The sequence below is a fragment of the Mirounga angustirostris genome, unplaced genomic scaffold, assembly GCF_029215605.1.
Source record: "Mirounga angustirostris isolate CCGP_5_RB_7025 unplaced genomic scaffold, mMirAng1.0.hap1 SCAF_4, whole genome shotgun sequence".
NCBI classification, from domain to species: Eukaryota; Metazoa; Chordata; class Mammalia; order Carnivora; family Phocidae; genus Mirounga; species Mirounga angustirostris.
Genome location: NW_026991712.1, coordinates 99,095,052 through 99,113,917, shown reverse-complemented (window position 1 = coordinate 99,113,917; position 18,866 = coordinate 99,095,052). Strand labels below are relative to the sequence as shown.

General features: G+C 49.7%; 1 protein-coding gene across 3 annotated transcripts; it reads right to left on the bottom strand.

The window, feature by feature from the left end:
- Positions 1-1,813: 1,813 nt before the first annotated feature.
- On the bottom strand, positions 1,814-7,788 carry AMIGO1 (adhesion molecule with Ig like domain 1). Of its 3 annotated transcripts, none has more exons than XM_045897030.2 (2): positions 7,117-7,788; positions 1,814-6,744 (listed from the first exon to the last, which is right to left on the bottom strand). In XM_045897030.2, exon 2 carries the CDS (start codon positions 6,677-6,679, stop codon positions 5,198-5,200), a length of 1,482 nt encoding a protein of 493 aa, XP_045752986.1. In that variant the 5' UTR covers positions 6,680-6,744; positions 7,117-7,788; the 3' UTR covers positions 1,814-5,197. The 3 variants fall into 3 exon arrangements, with proteins under 3 accessions (XP_045752986.1, XP_045752984.1, XP_045752985.1); XM_045897028.3 differs by having other exon boundaries at positions 1,814-6,779; positions 7,204-7,788; XM_045897029.3 differs by having other exon boundaries at positions 7,204-7,788.
- Positions 7,789-18,866: the final 11,078 nt, after the last annotated feature.

The following is an 18,866-nucleotide window of genomic DNA, read 5'->3' as shown; positions in this document are numbered from 1 at the left end:
GGGATCTCCTACCCAATAGCATACAAGCCTGATGAAGAGGCTTGATGTGGCAGCTACTTTAGCTTTCCTCTCTCAAGCCCCATGAGAGGAAGGAAAGGCTCACTGCAGCCAGACCAGAAAAGCCAACCTTCCTACTGCACAGGTCTGAGCCTTTTCTACAGTGTGGATGGGGAAAGAAGCTTCACAGTGGTTTCCTAGGAGCCAAGGTAAGTGGTACAAGAACTACAGCTGCAGAAGGGAAGGGAGTGAGAGGTCAAGAGGAAGGGAGATGAGGCTGGCCAGTGCAACTGAACTCTCAACTTCTGTTCTACAAGGCACCTGTCCTATTAGCCTCCCCCACTCCCCCGAAATGCCACCTAAGAGGAGCTAAGGCGAGTGCCGCAAGACATGGCAGACAAAATTGCATGTCTTGACCAGAACTTAGGGAGTTTCTTATGGCTTGGGGGTGGGGGGCCTGAGATGTAGCCATGGACTTCTTTGGCATGATGGGGGAAAGGAGCACCAAAACTTTTCAGGTTCAGAGTCAGGGCTTGGCACAGCCTAGCAGTCTTCCCAGACCCAGCTGCAACGTCAGCTGCAGCAAAAACTGCTTTGAAAAGATGAAAAAGTGCCATGTAAATGTAGACTATGGGAGCACTCCGGCATCATCTGCCATTTCACTTGCCTGCCAAGGTTGATTTGTCTGATGTGGCTGGTGAGGCGTCTCCTTCGGTGGTTCCTCATGAAGAGAACAAGACAACTCTCCAGACAGAGGAGGGCTGCCCTTTGGTCAAGATTTTATCAATGTAGGAAATTAGGTAATGATTTAAATTCTGGTTTTTAATTTGTTTTCCTTATATCATTTCCTCTTCCCTCTTGGACTCTACCATGACGATCTCCTTCCAGAAGTACCAAGAGAGTAGCCAAAGAATTTGCATGTTCAGAGTTTAGCAGAGCCGGGTCCAATTTCTGGTAGGCTGTGTCTGTACCAAGAACGTGAGGGTTGCATTTCTCTGTCTATGCAATGCCTGGGACACATTAAACTGTCAGTGAGTATTAACCTGCCCATTCAATGAATATGCTTTGAGCCAAACTAAGATAGTTACTTACCATTTACAGTATGAAAAAAATACAGGCCATAACCAAAATACTGAAACTGAGCTGCTTTCCACCAATTCTTTTAATCCAGTGCAAGTGTTTTTCCATAGCACAGTTAGTAGGCTTCATCCAGACTTTTAAGAGAACTCTGTGGGGAGGCAGCCCTCCTCCCCAGGGATCCAGGAAGACTTCATTATCCACAGGCTGTAGCCCCAAGTTAAAGAATTTCTAAACTCTCCTGCTATAGCATCAGTGACGTTTCTTTTGAGAATCTATCAGGTCGGGAAACTATGGTCAGCTGGCCCAAACCAGCCCCACTGCTGGGTTTTGTATGGTCTGTGAGCTAATAAGAGTTTTTATATTTTTAAATGGTTGAAAAAACTCAAAAGCCGCGTGAAAATGATATGAAATTCAGATTTCAATGTCTGTAAATGAAGTTGTACTGGAACCACACTCTGCAGTTTATGTACTGTCTGTGGTGACCATCCTGCTACCGTGGCCCGACTAAGTCGCTGTAACAGAGAGCGCCCGGCCTGCAAAGCCTAACGTATTTACTGTCTGGCTCTTCACAGAAAAAAGTTCCCTGACCCTGGTCTATTTTCATGCCTGGATGTGGACTCTGCCCTTGCCTTTATAACGGCATTTAAATATCCTCTCCTTAGGCCACACACTTCTGAGGCACAGTGAGCCCTACCCACAGGCTGAAAAGATAAATAAACCAGTCACAGATTGCCAGAACAGAGACTCAAGCCAGGTTTAATGATCATAGTCTAGTTTTCAGAGCTCAGAGGCTCCAAGGTTTGCCAGCCTGGGTGTACATAAGTGGGAGGGATGGGGTCCTGGACACAGGGAGGCCTGCTTGCTTCGCCAGCAGGGCGACAAGAAGTACAGAGGTAAGAACACACAGAAAATGGGAATCAGTCAGCTTTACTGTCCCCAGCTGGGCTGTCCCCTCTTGTGGCCCCTTCCTAGGAGCCCCATAAATACAGGCAAAGAAAAAAAGATCACAAATAATCACATAGACAGATTGTAGAGCCCTGTCATATTCTGTCTCCAGGGACACCTGCTTCCTGGGAGATATGTCTGGTTTATGGGTTCAGGATGGGGGGAAGGGAGGGAGGGATTTCTCAGCTTTTTCTTATTATCAGACCTGGCAGTTTCCAACACAAGGTTCTAGTGAGCTTATATATGCTGAGTATCTAATCGCCCAAGTAGAAAGCTACCTTTGGGTTCTATCAACTGAAACGACGGGAAGAGGCTAACCAGTTCACTCTCCTGGTGGGGCAGCCAGACACATCTACCAGTCTTTCAAACGAGGGGCCTACCTAGTGGATGTAGTAGAGAGATATAGGGCCTCAGGGTCTTTTCTTATTCCTTAAACTGGGTAGGACTTCTGAAGAAAATGGCCCTCCTAGTCCTCAGGAGCTCAGAATGCTCCAGAAGGCCAACTTCATTTGACATTTATCCTAAAGATTTTCAGAGCCCTAGGTAGTGCCCAGTGGGAAACTGCAGCGTGGAGATGAGATTTCCCCCGGTTCCTTAATAAGTCTGAGGAGGATGGCCTGGTCACTATGGCTCCAGTAACAAAATCCTCAGACGTCTCTGGAATATAAAAGACAACTTTTCCTTCATACCCCTGTCTTTCCAGGACAGTTAACACAAGAAGAACAACTTATTGCTGCTTGTTCCCCTGCCTGTTTCCTTCTGGGTCCATCACTGACCTAGTTCTACATTTATTTCTCATATATATTGTCTTTAATCCAAGAAGGTTTCTGAGGGGTGTGAAGAACCAGCCAGCTCCTCATCATCCCTTCTCCCCAGGTTGCCAACCTGCGGTTCTCCTAACTCTAGTCTTTGCAGAGAAGTTACTCAGTGCCACGGAGATGCGGGAAAAGCTTCAGGGAGTTCAGAAATGAAAAGTACAAGTGTTTGTATCTGGGGAGCCTGGCGTGGTCACTGTCTCTCCCCTGGGGCAAGGTAGCTGTGTGCATGAAGTTGGGCACATAGGTGGAACCCACTGTGAACCAGGGACATTAGTGGGGACTACAGAATCACTGTCCTGAGGGAAGTCAAGGTGCTAGTGTGCATGCACACTTGGAAGCATGCATACCTAGGAGCATGCAAGTACTTGAGGGAAACGCTGCACCTCTCTCGACAAAGTAGGTTACTAAGAAAGGATGGACAGCAGTCTTGACATCCCAGGAACAGACAAGGGAAGATGTTGAGTTCCAGTCCCCTTTCCCAATCTTAACAGGCAGCAGGAGTCAGGCCCTCCTAGCAAGCAGCCCTCACCCGCAGGTAGAGGACATACCTCTTGGAACCTAAAGAGCAGGTTAGAAAACTAGAAGATCTGGAGAACATCCAATGGACAGGGAGCTTGGTTGGGAGAAGGGGAGACACTGAAAAAGACCAACGTCAGAGAACATTTTCACCTTTGCCCTGCTCATCCCCTTGCCAAAGCTCGGAGCACTCATCTCCCGGGGCCTGCAGGATAGTCAAAGGGTGCAGTCATCTCCATACCCAAAATATTCTGCATCCCTGGATGGAATGGAATGTTGGGCCCGCTCTTAAGTTCCTCTGGTCTGACCGTCACAACTGCACGGACCTCTGGCTGAGAGGGATGGCGGCGGCAGAACTTTCCTTCTGAAAGTTTACTGCCAGCGTCTCTGTTAACAGGACTGCCTGGAACCTTGTGGAGAGGGGCAGGGCTCTAAGCCGCACTCCAACTTGCCATTCTGGGAGAGAGACCACCCAATTCCAACCCCTTGGATGATGAAATCCCATGCGTTGGCTTTGCAGCAGGGTGTCAACATAGAGAAGACACATAACTGGTCCCCTCCATCCCCAAGCCCAATGTAACGCAGCTGGGGCCAGACTCTCCAGGATTCCTCCATTTGCAGAGCAGCATATTAGGGAAAACTCAATCCTCCTCCTCCTCCCCCTCCCCCTCCTCCGAGCTGCCGTTGGCCAGCTCATCCAGCGCCAGCTCATCCAGCACCCTCTCATGACCCGAGCTTGCTAAGAAGCCTGAGGGAAGAGATGGCATCAGGCAGTCAGGTAGGTCCAGCTGGATGCTACATTACAGAGGCTGATTTACCCTCCTCCTCCTCCTCCCCCTCCCCCTTCTCCTCCTCCCCCTCCTCCTCCTCCTCCTCCTCCTCCTCCTCCTCCTCCTCGTGTTGAAGCGGCCCCCCATCCCAGGTTGTGGCAGGCATGCATAAAAGCTCTGCTTTCAGCAGCCCCCACCCTGGTCTGACACACAGGTACTGGGAACCAAGTGCTACCCAAGGGTTTCACCAACCAGACAATCAGCGCATCTGGAGTTTATCTGCCATCTACGAGTTTTGTGCCGGCACCCGTCCCGTGACACAGACCCCCTCAGTTCATGCTGTATCCCTCTGTGCCACTGATTCCAGGGCCTGCCACAGGTACCGCATCTCTCATTGTCGCTATATCTGACAGGCGACAGGCCAGACTCCTGCAAAGATCTGTCCACCCAGGACTCATCGGCAAAGAGACGCATTTAGTGGGAAATCACAACAGCTTTAGGGAGCGTTATCGAGGTCTCAGCCTTTTCCTGACTCCTTTTTCCCAAGGTTTCCAATTTCCCCAGCTGTGAAGTGTGACTTCCTGGCCAAAGAAGATGCTACAGCTCTTCCCCAGTGTGGCTCCTGTGGAAGATCCGCCCCCCAACACACACAACATCACAGGTGTGGGTGGGCAGAGATAGAAAAAAAAAAAATTTTTTTTTCCCCCGAATGATTTTCTCTTAAGGAGCTAAGGATGACCTCGAAAAAGTTTAGGGAATCTGCTCTTCCCCCCACCCCTTCCTCATTCCCACCCAATTCAGACATGCTCCTTTTCCTCTACCACATGGAGAATTCCCAGGGCTTTGGGTAGGGGTGTAGCACTTGCCTGAGGATTAATATATCCCTATTTGAAAGTCGTGGCAACCACACCCTGGTTGAGGTCGAGCCAGCTACTGTACCCATGACCAATTCCCTTGAGGTCAGGAGGAACCCACTCCCTTGGGCAGCCAGCCCACTCTTGCATGCCCTCATATCCTTCAGGGGGTGCATTACCTCTCCTGGGGCAGAATCTCCCCACCAACCCATCCTGCTCACACCACAATGGGTGTATCAGAGAAAACCGAGCTGACCGATTCCGGATCCGACATCCTCCGCTGGCCCTTGCCGGTTGCCTCGGGCACTGGCAGGGTGTTGCCTGGCTTGAGCTTGCCGTTTTGACCCTGCCCAGGACCAGCAGGTTCCAGGAAGGCCACCCGCCGGTCAAAACCATCGTCCTTGTCCCCACCAGCCATAGGATCGTGGTTGGGGGTGGTGCTAAGCATGGAAGAGCTGAGGCTGTCTCCTTGATGGCTGGACGGTTTCTCGACACCCCGGCACCAGCATCGGCAAGGGGTAAGGTACAGGTATATGAGGACCAGGACCACACTGAGGATGCAGCCCACGAGGGTGGTGTAGGCCGTGTTGAGGGTGTCATGGTGGCCGTGCAGGGTGAAATTATACACTTTCAACTCCACAGACAGCGTCTCGTTGAAAGCGTCCCCCGTGGCGTGGCAGGTATACACGCCCCCGTCCTCAACCCGCACCTGCCGGAAATGAAGACTGCCGTCCTTGGACACCGTCACCGTGCCGTTGGCCAGCTCATCCAGCACCCGCTCATTGCTTGGCGTCACCCACACCTTGGTCATCCCCTGCTGCTTGGTGTCACACTTGATGGTCAAGGTGTCCCCCAGGTGGGCTTCCCAGGCACGCTCCTTGTACTCGCTGCAGTTGAGGAAGCTCAGGTTGAAGACGTTGAGCAGCTTCTTGGAGCTCACGCAATACAGGTCCTCCTGGAAGTCCGTCACGGAGCTCAGCTGCCGGTGCTGCCAGTGTGAGAAGAGCTGGTAGAGCTCACAGTCGCAGTGCAGGGGGTTGTTATGGAGGTACAGCCCGTTCTTGATCCACGCGGGCAGCTTCTGCAGGTCGGGCAGCGGTAAGTTCTTGAGCTTGTTGGACGAGAGATCCAGGAGGGTGAGTTTGGGGAGCTTGGCTCCTTCCTTGACCAGCTCCAGAGGGAAGCGGGAAATCTGGTTCTGGCTCAGGTAGAGTTTCTGCAGCTGGGCCATGTCGTCGAAGGCGCAGCGGTCCACTGCCACGATGTGGTTGTTGTAGAGCAGTAGGACTTCCAGGGCCTGCAGTTCACTGAACAGGAACTCGTCCAGTGTGCGCAGCTGGTTGGAGGAAAGGTCCAGGTAGCGCAGGTTGGGTACGGGGGAAAAGGCCTCGGAGGAGATGAAGTTCAGGTGGTTGTGGCTCAGCAGCAGGGACTGCAGGTGGATCAGGCGCGTGGGGGTCCACTCGGCCCGCAGGCGGCTCAGGTTGTTGTGGCTGAGGTCGAGCAGCGCCGTGTAGCTGGGCAAGGAGTGCGGCACGTTGGGCAGCTGCTGCTTGGAGCAGCTGAGGATGTTGCTGGCGCACAGGCAGGCAGCAGGACAGCTAACCGCCGGCCGGCCGGCCCTGGCCGCCTCGAAGAGGAGCAGGCTCCAGGTCAGCAGCAGGAGCGCGAGGCCTCCCGGGTCGCGCTGGGGTTGCATAGTGTCACTGGGAAGGGCGAGGAAGGCCACCAGGAAGATCGGGGAGAGAGTCACCCGGGCATGTTCTGGTGGGATAAGGAAGGGTCACTTTCACCCCAGGCTTAAGAGAGAGAGGAGGGGATTGCGGTTACCAGGGCCTCTGCAGGTAAGGACTGACCCTTCCTCCTCCCTGTCACACTCCACCCCCACCCCTCCTCCACCCCTATGTTGGGCTACAAGAGAAACGAAGAGATGCCGGGTAGTTCCCAAGCGCTGTGCCAGCAGTGGGCTCAAAACACTGGGCAGAGGAGGCGAGCACAGGGGCCTGCCGGGCTCGGGTCACGGAGTGTAGGATGGGGGTATGCCCCGGATGTTAGTTAGGGGCTGCGCGCGCCGGGTTTGACAGTGGGGTCAGCAGGGCCTCTGGGGAAGAGCCAGGGAAGGTCAACAGGGCACACCTGGCTGGGTAGGGCGCCTACTGCCGGGGTTGAGGGTTCCCGGGGGCCTGTCGGGGCGGGCACCCCCGGGACCGCTGGTCACTGCACCTGCTCGGCGAGGACGTGTCTCAGCCCATGGCGGGTCCGGGAGCTCCGTCGCGGCCTCCCCCAAGCGGCGCCTCACTGGCCGGCCTGTCGCGGCGCTCGCCTCACGCAGGGGCCCGCGCCCGGCCCCATCGCCTCCCGGGGACTTGCCGGGGTCCGCTCCGCTCCCCCGCGCCGCCGCCTCGACCGCTGCACCCGCAGGAGCCCACCGACCACGGCCGCCGCCTCCGGTTCCGCGGGTCCGGCGAGGAGCGCTGCGGGGAGCGGGAGGCGCCGCGATCCGAGCGGAGGGAGCGGCGTGGGGGCAGCGAGCACCGCGCGCGCGCCCGTCGCCGCCGCCGGAGCCTCGGGGCGCGTGCGCGCGGCGGGGGCGGGGCGCACGTGCGTGTGTTTGTGTCGGAGCGGGACGGGCGGCCCCGCGCCAGGTCGTCTTCCCTCCGCGGGAGTCGGGGCCGGGGCCCGGGGACCGAAACCGTCGTCAGCAGGGGATTCTGGCCCCTAGCTCCCCTATTGCTTCCTCCACCTTCTGGAATTCCTGTCACTATCCGCCACCCTTCTGCCTACCGAAACCGCTCCCGGGGAAACTAGGTCTAGCTGGAATGAATGCGAGGCAACTGACTCCGGGACAAGAAGCGTCACATGTCTTCTCATCCTACAAATTAAAGCCACCTGGCTCAGCTCCCGCCTGTCAGTATTGGCGGGAAATTCATTAGTCACGTTCTGAGGTTCCCCCACTTCTCTCTCTAGGACTGTGAAGTCTCAAAAATGTGGGGAAAGATTTGGGGAAGAGCCTTGTTGTGTGTTTCAGTCTTGTTATTATTCCACCATCGTTGGGGTACCACCGAAGGGCACATTTCCGCAGCCTGCAAGCCAGGTGGGCAGAGTGCAGGTAACGGGGAGCGGTCTGTGGTGCATGGCCAGGCCCCAGGATCCCACCTGCCCTGACTACACACATAGACACACACACACGGCCCCAGGATCCCACCTGCCCAGACTACACACATACACACACACACACACACACACACACTCTTACTTCCAGGCCCCAGGATCCCACCTGCCCTGACTACACACACACACACACACACTCTCTCTCTCTCTCTCTCTCTCTCTCTCTCTTACTTCCAGGCCCCAGGATCCCACCTGCCCAGACCACACACCCACACACGCACCACACTCTCTCTGTCTCTCTTACTTCGTTTAAGACAGGGACGGGCTTCCACTTCTGGAAACTCCAAAACCTTTCCCATATGGAGCAATTCCAACATATTTTCTCTATTACCTAATCCTCAAGATAAAGCTGGGATGGCGGGGTGGTCTTCTTTAAGAAGCTGGGGTTTTGGGGGCGCCTGGGTGGCTCAGTTGGTTGAGCGACTGCCTTCGGCTCAGGTCATGATCCTGGAGTCCCGGGATCGAGTCCCACGTCAGGCTCCCTGCTCGGCGGGGAGTCTGCTTCTCTCTCTGACCCTCCTCCCTCTCATGCTCTCTGTATCTCATTCTTTCTGTCTCAAATAAATAAATAAAATCTTTAAAAAAAAAAAAGAAGCTGGGGTTTTGGTTTTTTTTTTTTTAGATTTTCTTATTTATTTGAGAGAGGAGTGGGGAGAGCACATGAGTGGGGAGGAGGGCAGGGGGAGAGGAAGAAGCAGAGGCTCCACTGAGCCCGGAGCCCAAGGTCGATCCTAGGACCCTAAGATCATGACCCCAGCTGAAGGCAGAGGCTTAACGGGCTGAGCCACCCAGGCGCCCCTTAACACCAAGAAGCTGTTAACCAGTGTGTGGTGGTGGGGGTTCGGCATGGAGTGAGGCAGTTGTAAGAAGAGCTTAGACCTTATAACTCAAGACTATAGCTGTTCTTGGGATGGTAGACCCTGAGGGAGAAATTACCTTTTTATTCTTTCCAGTCTCTTACAACAGCAGGAGCAAGACTGAAATTAATGTCTCAATACATTAGCCTGCTAAGTTTTAAAAAGAAAGAATTTATATCTGTCACATATGTTTTACATTGAATTTAAGTGAATGTATTATCTCTTCAAGGGGTATTAGCATGTTAACCTTATGCGTAGTGTGAAAGGTCTTTTCCTGTTCATTTGAGGCATTGGTGATAAGGTGGGGAGAGTATTCAGGGAGTAGGAAATACTGAGATGACGTTGCATCAGTACTCTATTGCTGCATAACAAATTACCCCAAAACTCAGTGGCTTAAAACAACCACATACATTTATTGCCTTTCATGGTTTCTGTTGTTCAGAGATTCAGGTGTGGCTTGGCAGGCAGTTCTGACTTGGAGGTCTCTCAAGCAGTTGCAGTCATATGTCAGGTGGAGCTATGGTCGTTGGAAGGCTTGACTGGGGCTAGAAAATCCACTCCACAGAGGCTTGCTTATGTGACTCGCTCTTGCAGCTGGCTGTTGTCAGGAGGCCATAAAGACCTCTCCACAGGCCTGCTTGAGTGTCCTCCCAGCATGGTAGCTGACTGCCTTTAGAGCAAGAGATCCAAGAGAGAGCAAGGCAGGAGTCACAATGACCTAGCTCTCCAAGGTCATGTCTGCTATCTCCACCTTGGTCACATGGACCAGCCCTGATTTAATATGAAAGAAGACTACACAAAGGCATGAATACTAGAAGGAGAGGATCATTGGGGGCCATCTTGGAGGTTATTACACACATCATCTTTGAAATCACATCCAGTTTTTAATTTTGAAAAATTTCAAACATATGCAGAGGTAGAGAAAATAGTACAATGAACTCTCATATACTCATTATTCATATTCAGTAATTATCAAGGGAATTCCATCATTTATTTTGTATGAGTATCCCTGAGACACGTGTTCTTCCCATCCCATTCCTTACCCCCACCCTATACTTAGACCACTTAGACTAGTCCTTAGAGCCCTTTCTGTTTAAGGGATAAAGGAGAGGCAGATATAAAGACAGAAGGCCCCTTGGGGTGCCTGGGTGGCTCAGTCAGTTAAGCAGCTACCTTTGGCTCAGGTCATGATCCCAGGGTCCTGGGATCCAGCCATATGGGGCTCCCTGCTCAGCAGTGGAGTCTGCTTCTCTCCCTCTCCTTCTGCCCCTCCCCACCGCTAGTGCTCTCTCTCTGTTTGAAATAAATAAATAAATAAATAAAATCTTTAAAAAGGAAAGAAAGCAAGAAGCAAGCAAGCAAGCAGGCCCTTTATGCTGGACACCAGTTTCAAGTGTGGGTGTCTGCAATTCGGAGAGGTTACTGCAAATAGGGTCCTCAGTCAATCCTTTTTTTTTTTTTTCAGCTCATCCAGAAGTGACCATGCCATTTTCAAATTTTAATGTGCATACAGATCACCTGGGGATCTTGTTAACATACAGTTTCTGAATCAAGAGGCCTGGGATGGAACCCAAGAGTCTGTATTTCTAACAAACTAATAAGGTGATGCAGACCACACTTTGAGTAGCAAGATCTAGAGCTGTGCTGTCCAAATTGGTAGGCACTGGTTACCAATTAAATTACCATTTAAATTAATTAATTAAAATTAAATAACATTGTAAATCGCCTCTTCAGTTTCCCTTGACGCATTTCAAATGTTCAATAGCCACATGAGGCTAGCTACCCTATTGAACAGAATCACGGGGGCACCTGGGTGGCTCAGTTGGTTAAGCGACTGCCTTCGGTTCAGGTCATGATCCTGGAGTCCCTGGATCGAGTCCTGCATCGGGCTCCCTGCTCAGCAAGGAGCCTGCTTCTCCCTCTAACCCTCCCCCGGTCATGTACTCTCTCTCTCTCTCTCTCTCTCTCTCATTCTCGCTCTCTCAAATAAATAAATCTTTAAAAAAAAAAAAAAAGAAAAAGGAATCACGGAAAGTTCCACTGGATGGCGCTGGCACTGAGAATTGATTGATGCTGACTCTCCCACAGCTGCTTTCTAGACCAGAATAACTATCTATTAATTCACAACAAAAAGAAGACCTTGGTAGGATAAACAGGTTAGTGGGTGTTTATTTCCTCTTGCTGGAATGGTTCAACCCAGTGTTCCTAAATACAATTCAGAAGATTGTTTGAGCAGTTCAGCATTTGAGCAAAAGAGGTTGGATAGGTCTACTATAGGTTCTGAGACTCGATGATTACTTTTTTCTATACTAGAAGGAGTTTTTTCTTTTCTCAATAGCTAGTACTGGCCAACAGACTCAGAACTGGAGAACACTGGAGGAAGGCACCCTATTAAGAAGCTACCTTTGACTCCGTTTTAAAGACTCCGTGAGGGGGCACCTGGGTGGCCCAGTCAGTTAAGCATCTACCTTCGGCTTAGTTCATGATCCCAGGGACCTGGGATCCAGCCCCATGTCAGGCTCCCTGCTGAGCAGGGAGCCTGCTTCTCCCTCTTCCTCTGCCTGCAGCTCCCCCTGCTTGTGCACGCACTCTCTCTCTCTCTCTGTCAAATAAATAAAATCTTAAAAAAAAAAAAAGAGTCCATGAGGCTGGCCACCCTTCTTTAGGACAATGTAGTCTAAAGAAGGGTGCTGGGTGCACTTAGGTGTTCCTTTCTGTGTGATCCATTTCACGTTGTGTGTGTGTCCTTATAGCACTTCTCACCTACTCTTTTGTCTGTTTACAGGTCTGCCTGCCCATTAGATTGTAAGCTCCTTGAGAGCAGGGATTTGCCCCGGGTCTGGCTAGTAGTAGGCACTCAAAATATGTTTGTTGAATTAACATTAATTAACAATTGCATTAAATTAGTACATTTATTTTTGTAAAAGATTTTATTTATTTATTTGGCAGAGAGAGACACAGCGAGAGAGGGAACACAAGCAGGGGGAGTGGGAGAGGGAGAAGCAGGCTTCCCGCGGAGCAGGGAGCCCGATGTGGGGCTAGATCCCAGGACCCTGGATCATGACCTGAGCCAAAGGCAGAGATGCTTAATGGACTGAGCCACCCAGGCACCCCAAATTAGTACATTTATTATATGTTAGTCTCAGTGCCTGATGTAGAAGTAAGGATAAGCATAGGATTTGGGCTTGGACAAATCACAGCTGTACACAGGCTGTGTGACTTTGGGTATTTCACTTTGTTCTACTAAATCTCATTCTGTATCTGTAAAATGGGAACAATAACAGCATTTGAGCTCACTTCATAGGGTTATTGTGGGGGATCAAATGAGCTAATGTTTGTGAAAGTGCTTTATCATTTTTAAGTATTACCTTTTTAAAAAAAATCCTAGTTTTCTCCATAAGAGTCGGGAGATCCCTTGGTCTTGCTGTCCACCTGTATATAAATTACCTTACCCAATTATCTGCCTTGTTCCCACATTCTAGGGTATTGCTTGTTTGGAGCATACATTCAGATTTACAAGATCTCCTTCACTGGCTTATCTTTTACAATTTAAAAATATTTACAAATTTTAAACAAAAATTTAAACTTAAAAAAATTAAAAAAAAAATTTTAAACATTCTTGGGGCACCTGGGTGGCTCAGTCAGTTAAGTGTCTGCCTTCAGCTCAGGTCATAATCCCAGGGTCCTGGGGTCGGAGTCCCACATTGGGCTCCTTGCTAAGCGGGGAGTCTGCTTGTCCCTCTCCCTCTGACCCTCCCCCCATGCTCTCGCTCTCTCTCTCGAATAAATAAAAAATCTTAAAAAAATTTTTTAAACATTCTTATATTTTGTGGAGAACCACAGTGGTGTTACTAACATCAGTACCATTTTTGTGGTTCTTGGAGTATCTCTATAAAGAGGGGGCTCTAAAATGAAGCTATTTCTGGGAGAGGTAGCAATAAAGATTAGTCCTTTGTGAAGTATTGCTTAAAGGGCTAAAATGTAAGCCCTTAGCATTGCGTTGAGCCCTTTCTATATATCTAGCAGTTCACCCATGTTACCATTTTTGGTTTGTCCCCGAAGGTGCTCAGTTTGGAGGATTCCTGTTGCCATCCCCCCACCCCACCTCCATAAGCTATCACTCATTTCCCTGATCCTTTTAACCTTTTAACGTGCCCGTTAACATGCCCACCCATTATTTACTGCCCAGGAGGCAAGCATTTCCTCATTTTGGACAGTTGACATCTGACTCCCTTTTTTTTTTAACTCCTTACCCTTTTCCACCTCAACCCTGCCCATGTGCCCGGAAGCTCCACTTGGTCTGGAGAAACCCCAAGGATACGGATGTTAACTCTGGGCAGAAGAGGAGTGATTGGCATGGGTGGAGGGGTGCCACAGACACCTTCCAGTTCCTGGGCTTTTCAGGCTTGTCAAATAAATCTGAGGGCACCTTGTTCAATTTACAGCTCATGTTCTTGGTCAGGGTTATTCTCCTTCCGTAGGCAAGTGATCATTCCTGATGGCTAAATCACGAACACTTTCTTGATTTTTGACCCTCACATATGGACGTCTCAAAATAGCCCAGCACTGAGTCATCAGATAAATGTGTCTTTGAAATATTGCTGACAAAGAAATTCATGGTACAAAATGTTATGTCAGCCTTTAGGGGTGGGGTTCCACCACCACCTTCACCCTGCAGCTGACCAGACATCCCAGGGATGGAAGGCTTCGTTCCAAGGCATTGTTATAAATAAGACTTCTCGGAGCTCCTGCCATGTGAACCTGGATAACCAGGAGGTCCTCCAAAGGGAGTTTAGGATTTTTTTCATTAACAGGTTTTGTCATCAGGGGCACCTGGGTGGCTCAGTCAGCGTCTGCCTTCAGCTCAGGTCATGATCTTGGGGTCCTGGGATCGAGCCCTGAATCTGGGTCCCTGCTCAGCGGGGAGCCTGCTTCTCTCTATCCCTCTGCCTGCTCATCCTCAAGCACACACTCTCTCTCTCTTGCTCTCAAATAAATAAAATCTTTTTTTTTTAAAGCAAGTTTCATCATCAGTCTGGAAATATTTTGTTTTCCTGTAGCTGCAACCCTCTCTTTGGATTTCTAAAGGCTTTATATCTAAAATTAAATCCTAACTAATGTGAGACTTATCAGCAAATTCTTATCATAGGAATCCTTGATTAGTTTGTATTATATTTGGGAAGTTAATATTCTAGTTTAGGAAGTCAGTGTTTTGTAATTTGGGGAAGGATTATAATTAAACTAAATGTTAAGTTTACTGTTAAGGACTTTTCCCTTTTCTAAGGCCATTTGACTAACTCTTTGAATTAATCTTTTTCCTCTAATCATGCTTTTTGAGTCCTTAGCTATTTGTTTATGCTTGAAGTTTCTACTCTTCAACCACATAAACTGTTTTTAGCTGATCCCAAGGCTAATAATCATATTGTTAGCCTGTCCAGCCCCTTACCCATAATGACAGAAATGTAGACTACCAGGCCTAGAAGATACCTTAGCAGTCAAGTTCACAAGCTGGTTCACAGCAGGGCTGAGTTAACCTGGAGAGGACATGTGGCTTTGTGGTTAAGAGCATAGTCTCTGGATCCAGGCTTCTTGGGATCGTATTCTAGCTCTGCCACTCACTGTGTGACTTGAGCTATTACTTAACCTGTAAAATGGGCACAATAAGAAGACCTACCTAATGGGGTTATTGTGGGGATTCATTGAGTTCATGTACCTAACAGAGTCTCTAACATGTAGTAGGTGCTCTATAAGTGTGAGGGGGTAGGAGTGGGCTGCATCCTTTGTCCTTGTTCAGGATTCTTTCTTTCTTTCTTTCTTTTTTTAAGGATTTTATTTATTTATTTATCAGAGAGAGGCAGAGAGCGAGCACAAGCAGGGGGAGCAGCAAGCAGAGGGAGAAGCAGGCTCCCCACTGAGCAAGGAGCCCGATACAGGACTCAATCCCGGGACCCTGGGATCATGACCTGAGCCGAAGGTGGATGCTTAACCGACTGAGCCACCCAGGCATCCCAAAGGCCTAGCAGAATTCCATGTGTTAATGAGTGGGAAGCCACGGTGGAAGCTGAGGGAGTTGAGGAGGTACCAGGGTCAGCAATAGAACAGTCAGTTCCTATTAGTTCTGCGAGGGCACACACCAGACCAGCAGGAAGGGCAAGGTCCAGATTCCCAGAACAGGCAGCAGTTCCTTTAAAACCACAGGCAAAGAAGCTCCTGCTGCACTCAGTTCAGGTCAGACCATAGCTGGAATATCAAGTTCAGTTCTGGACAGCTCCTTTACAGTCTGGAACACAGCCCGTGGTAGCTGATGGCATGGTCAACAGCCCAGTAATCATATCATCATGCATTCTCTCGCAAACATCTGTTGAACCCCTAGGGCAGACCACTGTGTTGTATGCCTTGGGATGAGGCTGGGTGAAGTGGGATGCAAATAGGCTTTAAAAATTGTTTCTTCCCTCCAGGACCTAGAAAGTATGTATGTGGATTCTATTCAACTTAGCAAACATCTATCAACTGCCTGTTACATTCAGGACTCTAGGTAGGTAGTGTGGCCTTTGTGGCCCAGTAGAAAGAGCACTGGACTGAGTGTCAAGAGAGCTGGGTTCTAGCCTCAGCCCTGTCATCAATTAACTGTATGGCTGTGGATAAATTACTCTGGGCCTCGGTTTTCTCATATGTAGAATGGAAGTTGTAATACCTGCTCCTATTAAAAGTACAAATTCCAGAGCCTCTGATCCACGGAACTGGAAATCTCATGGAAAAAGTCTGGGAAGCATTTTGATCATCAGGGCAGTTGGGAAACATTGCCCTTTAGGGCAGTGTTCTCCTTGGGTGGGCCTCAGACTGCTTGCCTCAGAATCTCCAAGGAACTTGATGCAAAAGAGGATTTCAAGGCCCACCTCAGACTTGCTTAGAACCTCTGGGGATGGAGGCTTGGGAATCTGTATGTAAGGTGAAATCTGGCGATTCTTGGTACCCCCAAATTTGAGAACCACTATTTTTTAAATATTTTTTAAAAAGATTTTATTTATTTATTCATGAGAGACAGAGAGAGAGAGAGGCAGAGGGAGAAGCAGGCTCCCAAGGAGCAGAGAGCCCAATGCGGGACTTGATCCCAGGACCCCGGGATCATGACCTGAGCCGAAGGCAGACGCTCAACCATCTGAGCCACCCAGGCGCCCTTGAGAACCACTATTAAAGGAGTTTCATGAGGATTAAATGCAAATGCATGTGAATCCTTTGGTAGCTCCTATATGAGGGATGACTTAGCAATGATACCTTCCATTTTGGGAGGAAGTCATAACAACCACTTCGGAAAGTTGAAGGGTTATGTATCACTCAGAATCTTTGGAACCACAAAGAAGAGTCGTGCCTCATAGTTTTCAGAAGACAGGTTGCCTGCAGGACCTCACAGAGAGGTTTATTGTAGCTAGGGGGTTGCTTTATTAGCTGTCGTCACTGTGGACCCAATGCTTCCAAGACTCGGAACTGAAACAGTGGTTTGAAATGGCAGAAAGAGGCTTATAGCCCCAGATGTACCCACCTTCTGTGGGTACCGCTAGGATGTGTACTTCCCCCGTAGAAGGCTTTGAATGAGTCGGATTGCTGCCATCCAATATGGAGAACCCCCTTTTTTTTTAAATATTAAATCTTTTTTTTTTAAATTTATTTATTTATTTGAGAGAGAGAGAGAGAGAGAGAAACAGCATGAGAGGGGATAGGGTCAGAGGGAGAAGCAAGCTCCCCGCTGAGCCGGGAGCCCGATGTGGGACTCGATCCCAGGACTCCGGGATCATGACCTGAGCCGAAGGCAGTCGCTTAACCAACTGAGCCACCTAGGCGCCCTGGAGAACCCTTTTGAGCAGAATTTCTATCAAGCCCTTTCCTTTGGCCTCCTGTGTGCCCACCCATATGTGGTCAACTTGAGTATGTGAACTGATCCCCATCCAATCATCTGTGGTTAGAGTAGCAGAGTTAATTTTGCTCATGACACATAACAACTTGGCTATCTTCTTTCTTTAGAAAAGTAAGGAGGGAAAAATCTACAAAAGCAAGGATTTTGAGGTCCCTTGGTTTGTCTAGTGTACATTTTCATGAGGAAGAGGGAGTAAACAAATGCAGAGTGGCTGTAAAATTTGGTGATACAGGCTCCTTTGTGAAATCAATGGATTCCCTCCCCCTAAGCACAAGGGCACACACACACAATTTTATACACATTTCTTCGGGGCAGGGATCTCATAAAGTTCGTCTGTGGAATCCTAGGTGGAGGACCTCTGTTCTTCTGGGCCTCTAAAGGGAAGAACTGTGCTACTTGGTAGAAGTGTCAGAAAAGCAGATTTCCATCCCATGGACAGAAACATCTTTTGACATTTCAAATGTCCAGTAATGGATTGTTTCCATCTTGAGGTAATGATCTCCCCATCACAGGAAGCATTCAAGCCGGGGCCGGATGACTACTTTGTACAGATATCCTTTCATGTGTTTGTTCATCCACTCTATCAACACACACCTCATTCACATATAGCAAGAACTCCTGTGAGTGTTTAGGAGTAGAAAAATGCAATACGAAGGTAGACACATAAGAAACTGTCTCTGTCCTCAAGTGTCACGGTTTGGTGAAGGAAACTGAGACACGGGTAGTCACAATACATGGTGACAGGTAACATATGAGCCTGTGTATAGAAAGGGCTTAGGAGGCCAGAGGAGAGAATTAAACGAACTTGTGGGGATTGCTGTGTAGGGGCGGAGGTTGACCAGATGTCCCCTAAGTCCTCTGTGTGGCAATGGGGACAAGAAGAGGTGTGGAAGGGTTTTATCTACACCATTCCAAACAAATGTACAATATATGGAAACAACCCCAATGTGCTGTTATGCAAACATAGCTTCAGGACAAGTCTTTCACCTCCCCTTACTCCCCACCTTCCAACCAAATGGCAGCCTCCTAGCCTGTTCTATAGAGACATTTTGGAACTGCTACTGATCTAAGGTTCAGTTCCTTGCGAAGTTATCAAGTCACAGGTCTGAGCTCTTCCCAGCGATTGGTATTTGAATGGAGCACCTTTGGTCTCCTATTTGGGCTGGAAAGACAAGGACTGCCAGTGAGAGGTGAGAACATGCTGGTGAGGATGAGGAAGGAGGCAGGAGGAGGTGCAGGTGAGCCCGGAGTGCCTGTTCTCAAACCTACAGCCGTCTCTCCCGTGATTGTTCCAAAAACTTTGAGGTTTGAAAGCATTTCCTTCCTTCCAGGTTTCTCTTATTTTCTTTGCCTGCTCCCACAGACAGTACACCCGCCCTCTCTCCCTCCCACCAAGGTCACCACTCAGCAGGCTTTGATAAATGTCATCTTTTTTTTGAAAGTCGCCTTGGAAAAAGGCAATTTGACTGAAGCGAGGCAGAACAGGGAGCTGAAGGCCAGCCGCCCTTTATCGACCAGAGCCCAACCCTAAGAACAAAACGAAGAGGGGTATTGCACCGTCTGGGGCTCCTGGGGGTCCCAGGGCTGCCTCTCCCCAGGGAGCTGTGCACCCTGCGGAAGCCCGCAGCGCCCCCTCCCCACCGGGGGTCCTATGGTTGGGGCTCCTCCTCCCTCTCCCCCTCTCCCCAGCCCTTTGTCTGCTACTTGTTTCCTGGCTGGTAACTAAAGGTCCCTGAGAACCCCCACAGCTCTGGGGGCGGGAGCCCTCTCCACTGTGCAAGCAGTGGGCTGCTGATTAGTGTGGGGAATAAATAACAGCAAGCTAATTATCTTCTGATTGTGGCTTGCCTCGCTAACAAGGCCGGCCTGGAGTGGTGATGCGGCAGTTGATACTATTCCAAGCATGCTTCTGGGTTCAGGGAAATTTCCATGCCTTTCCAGTCTGG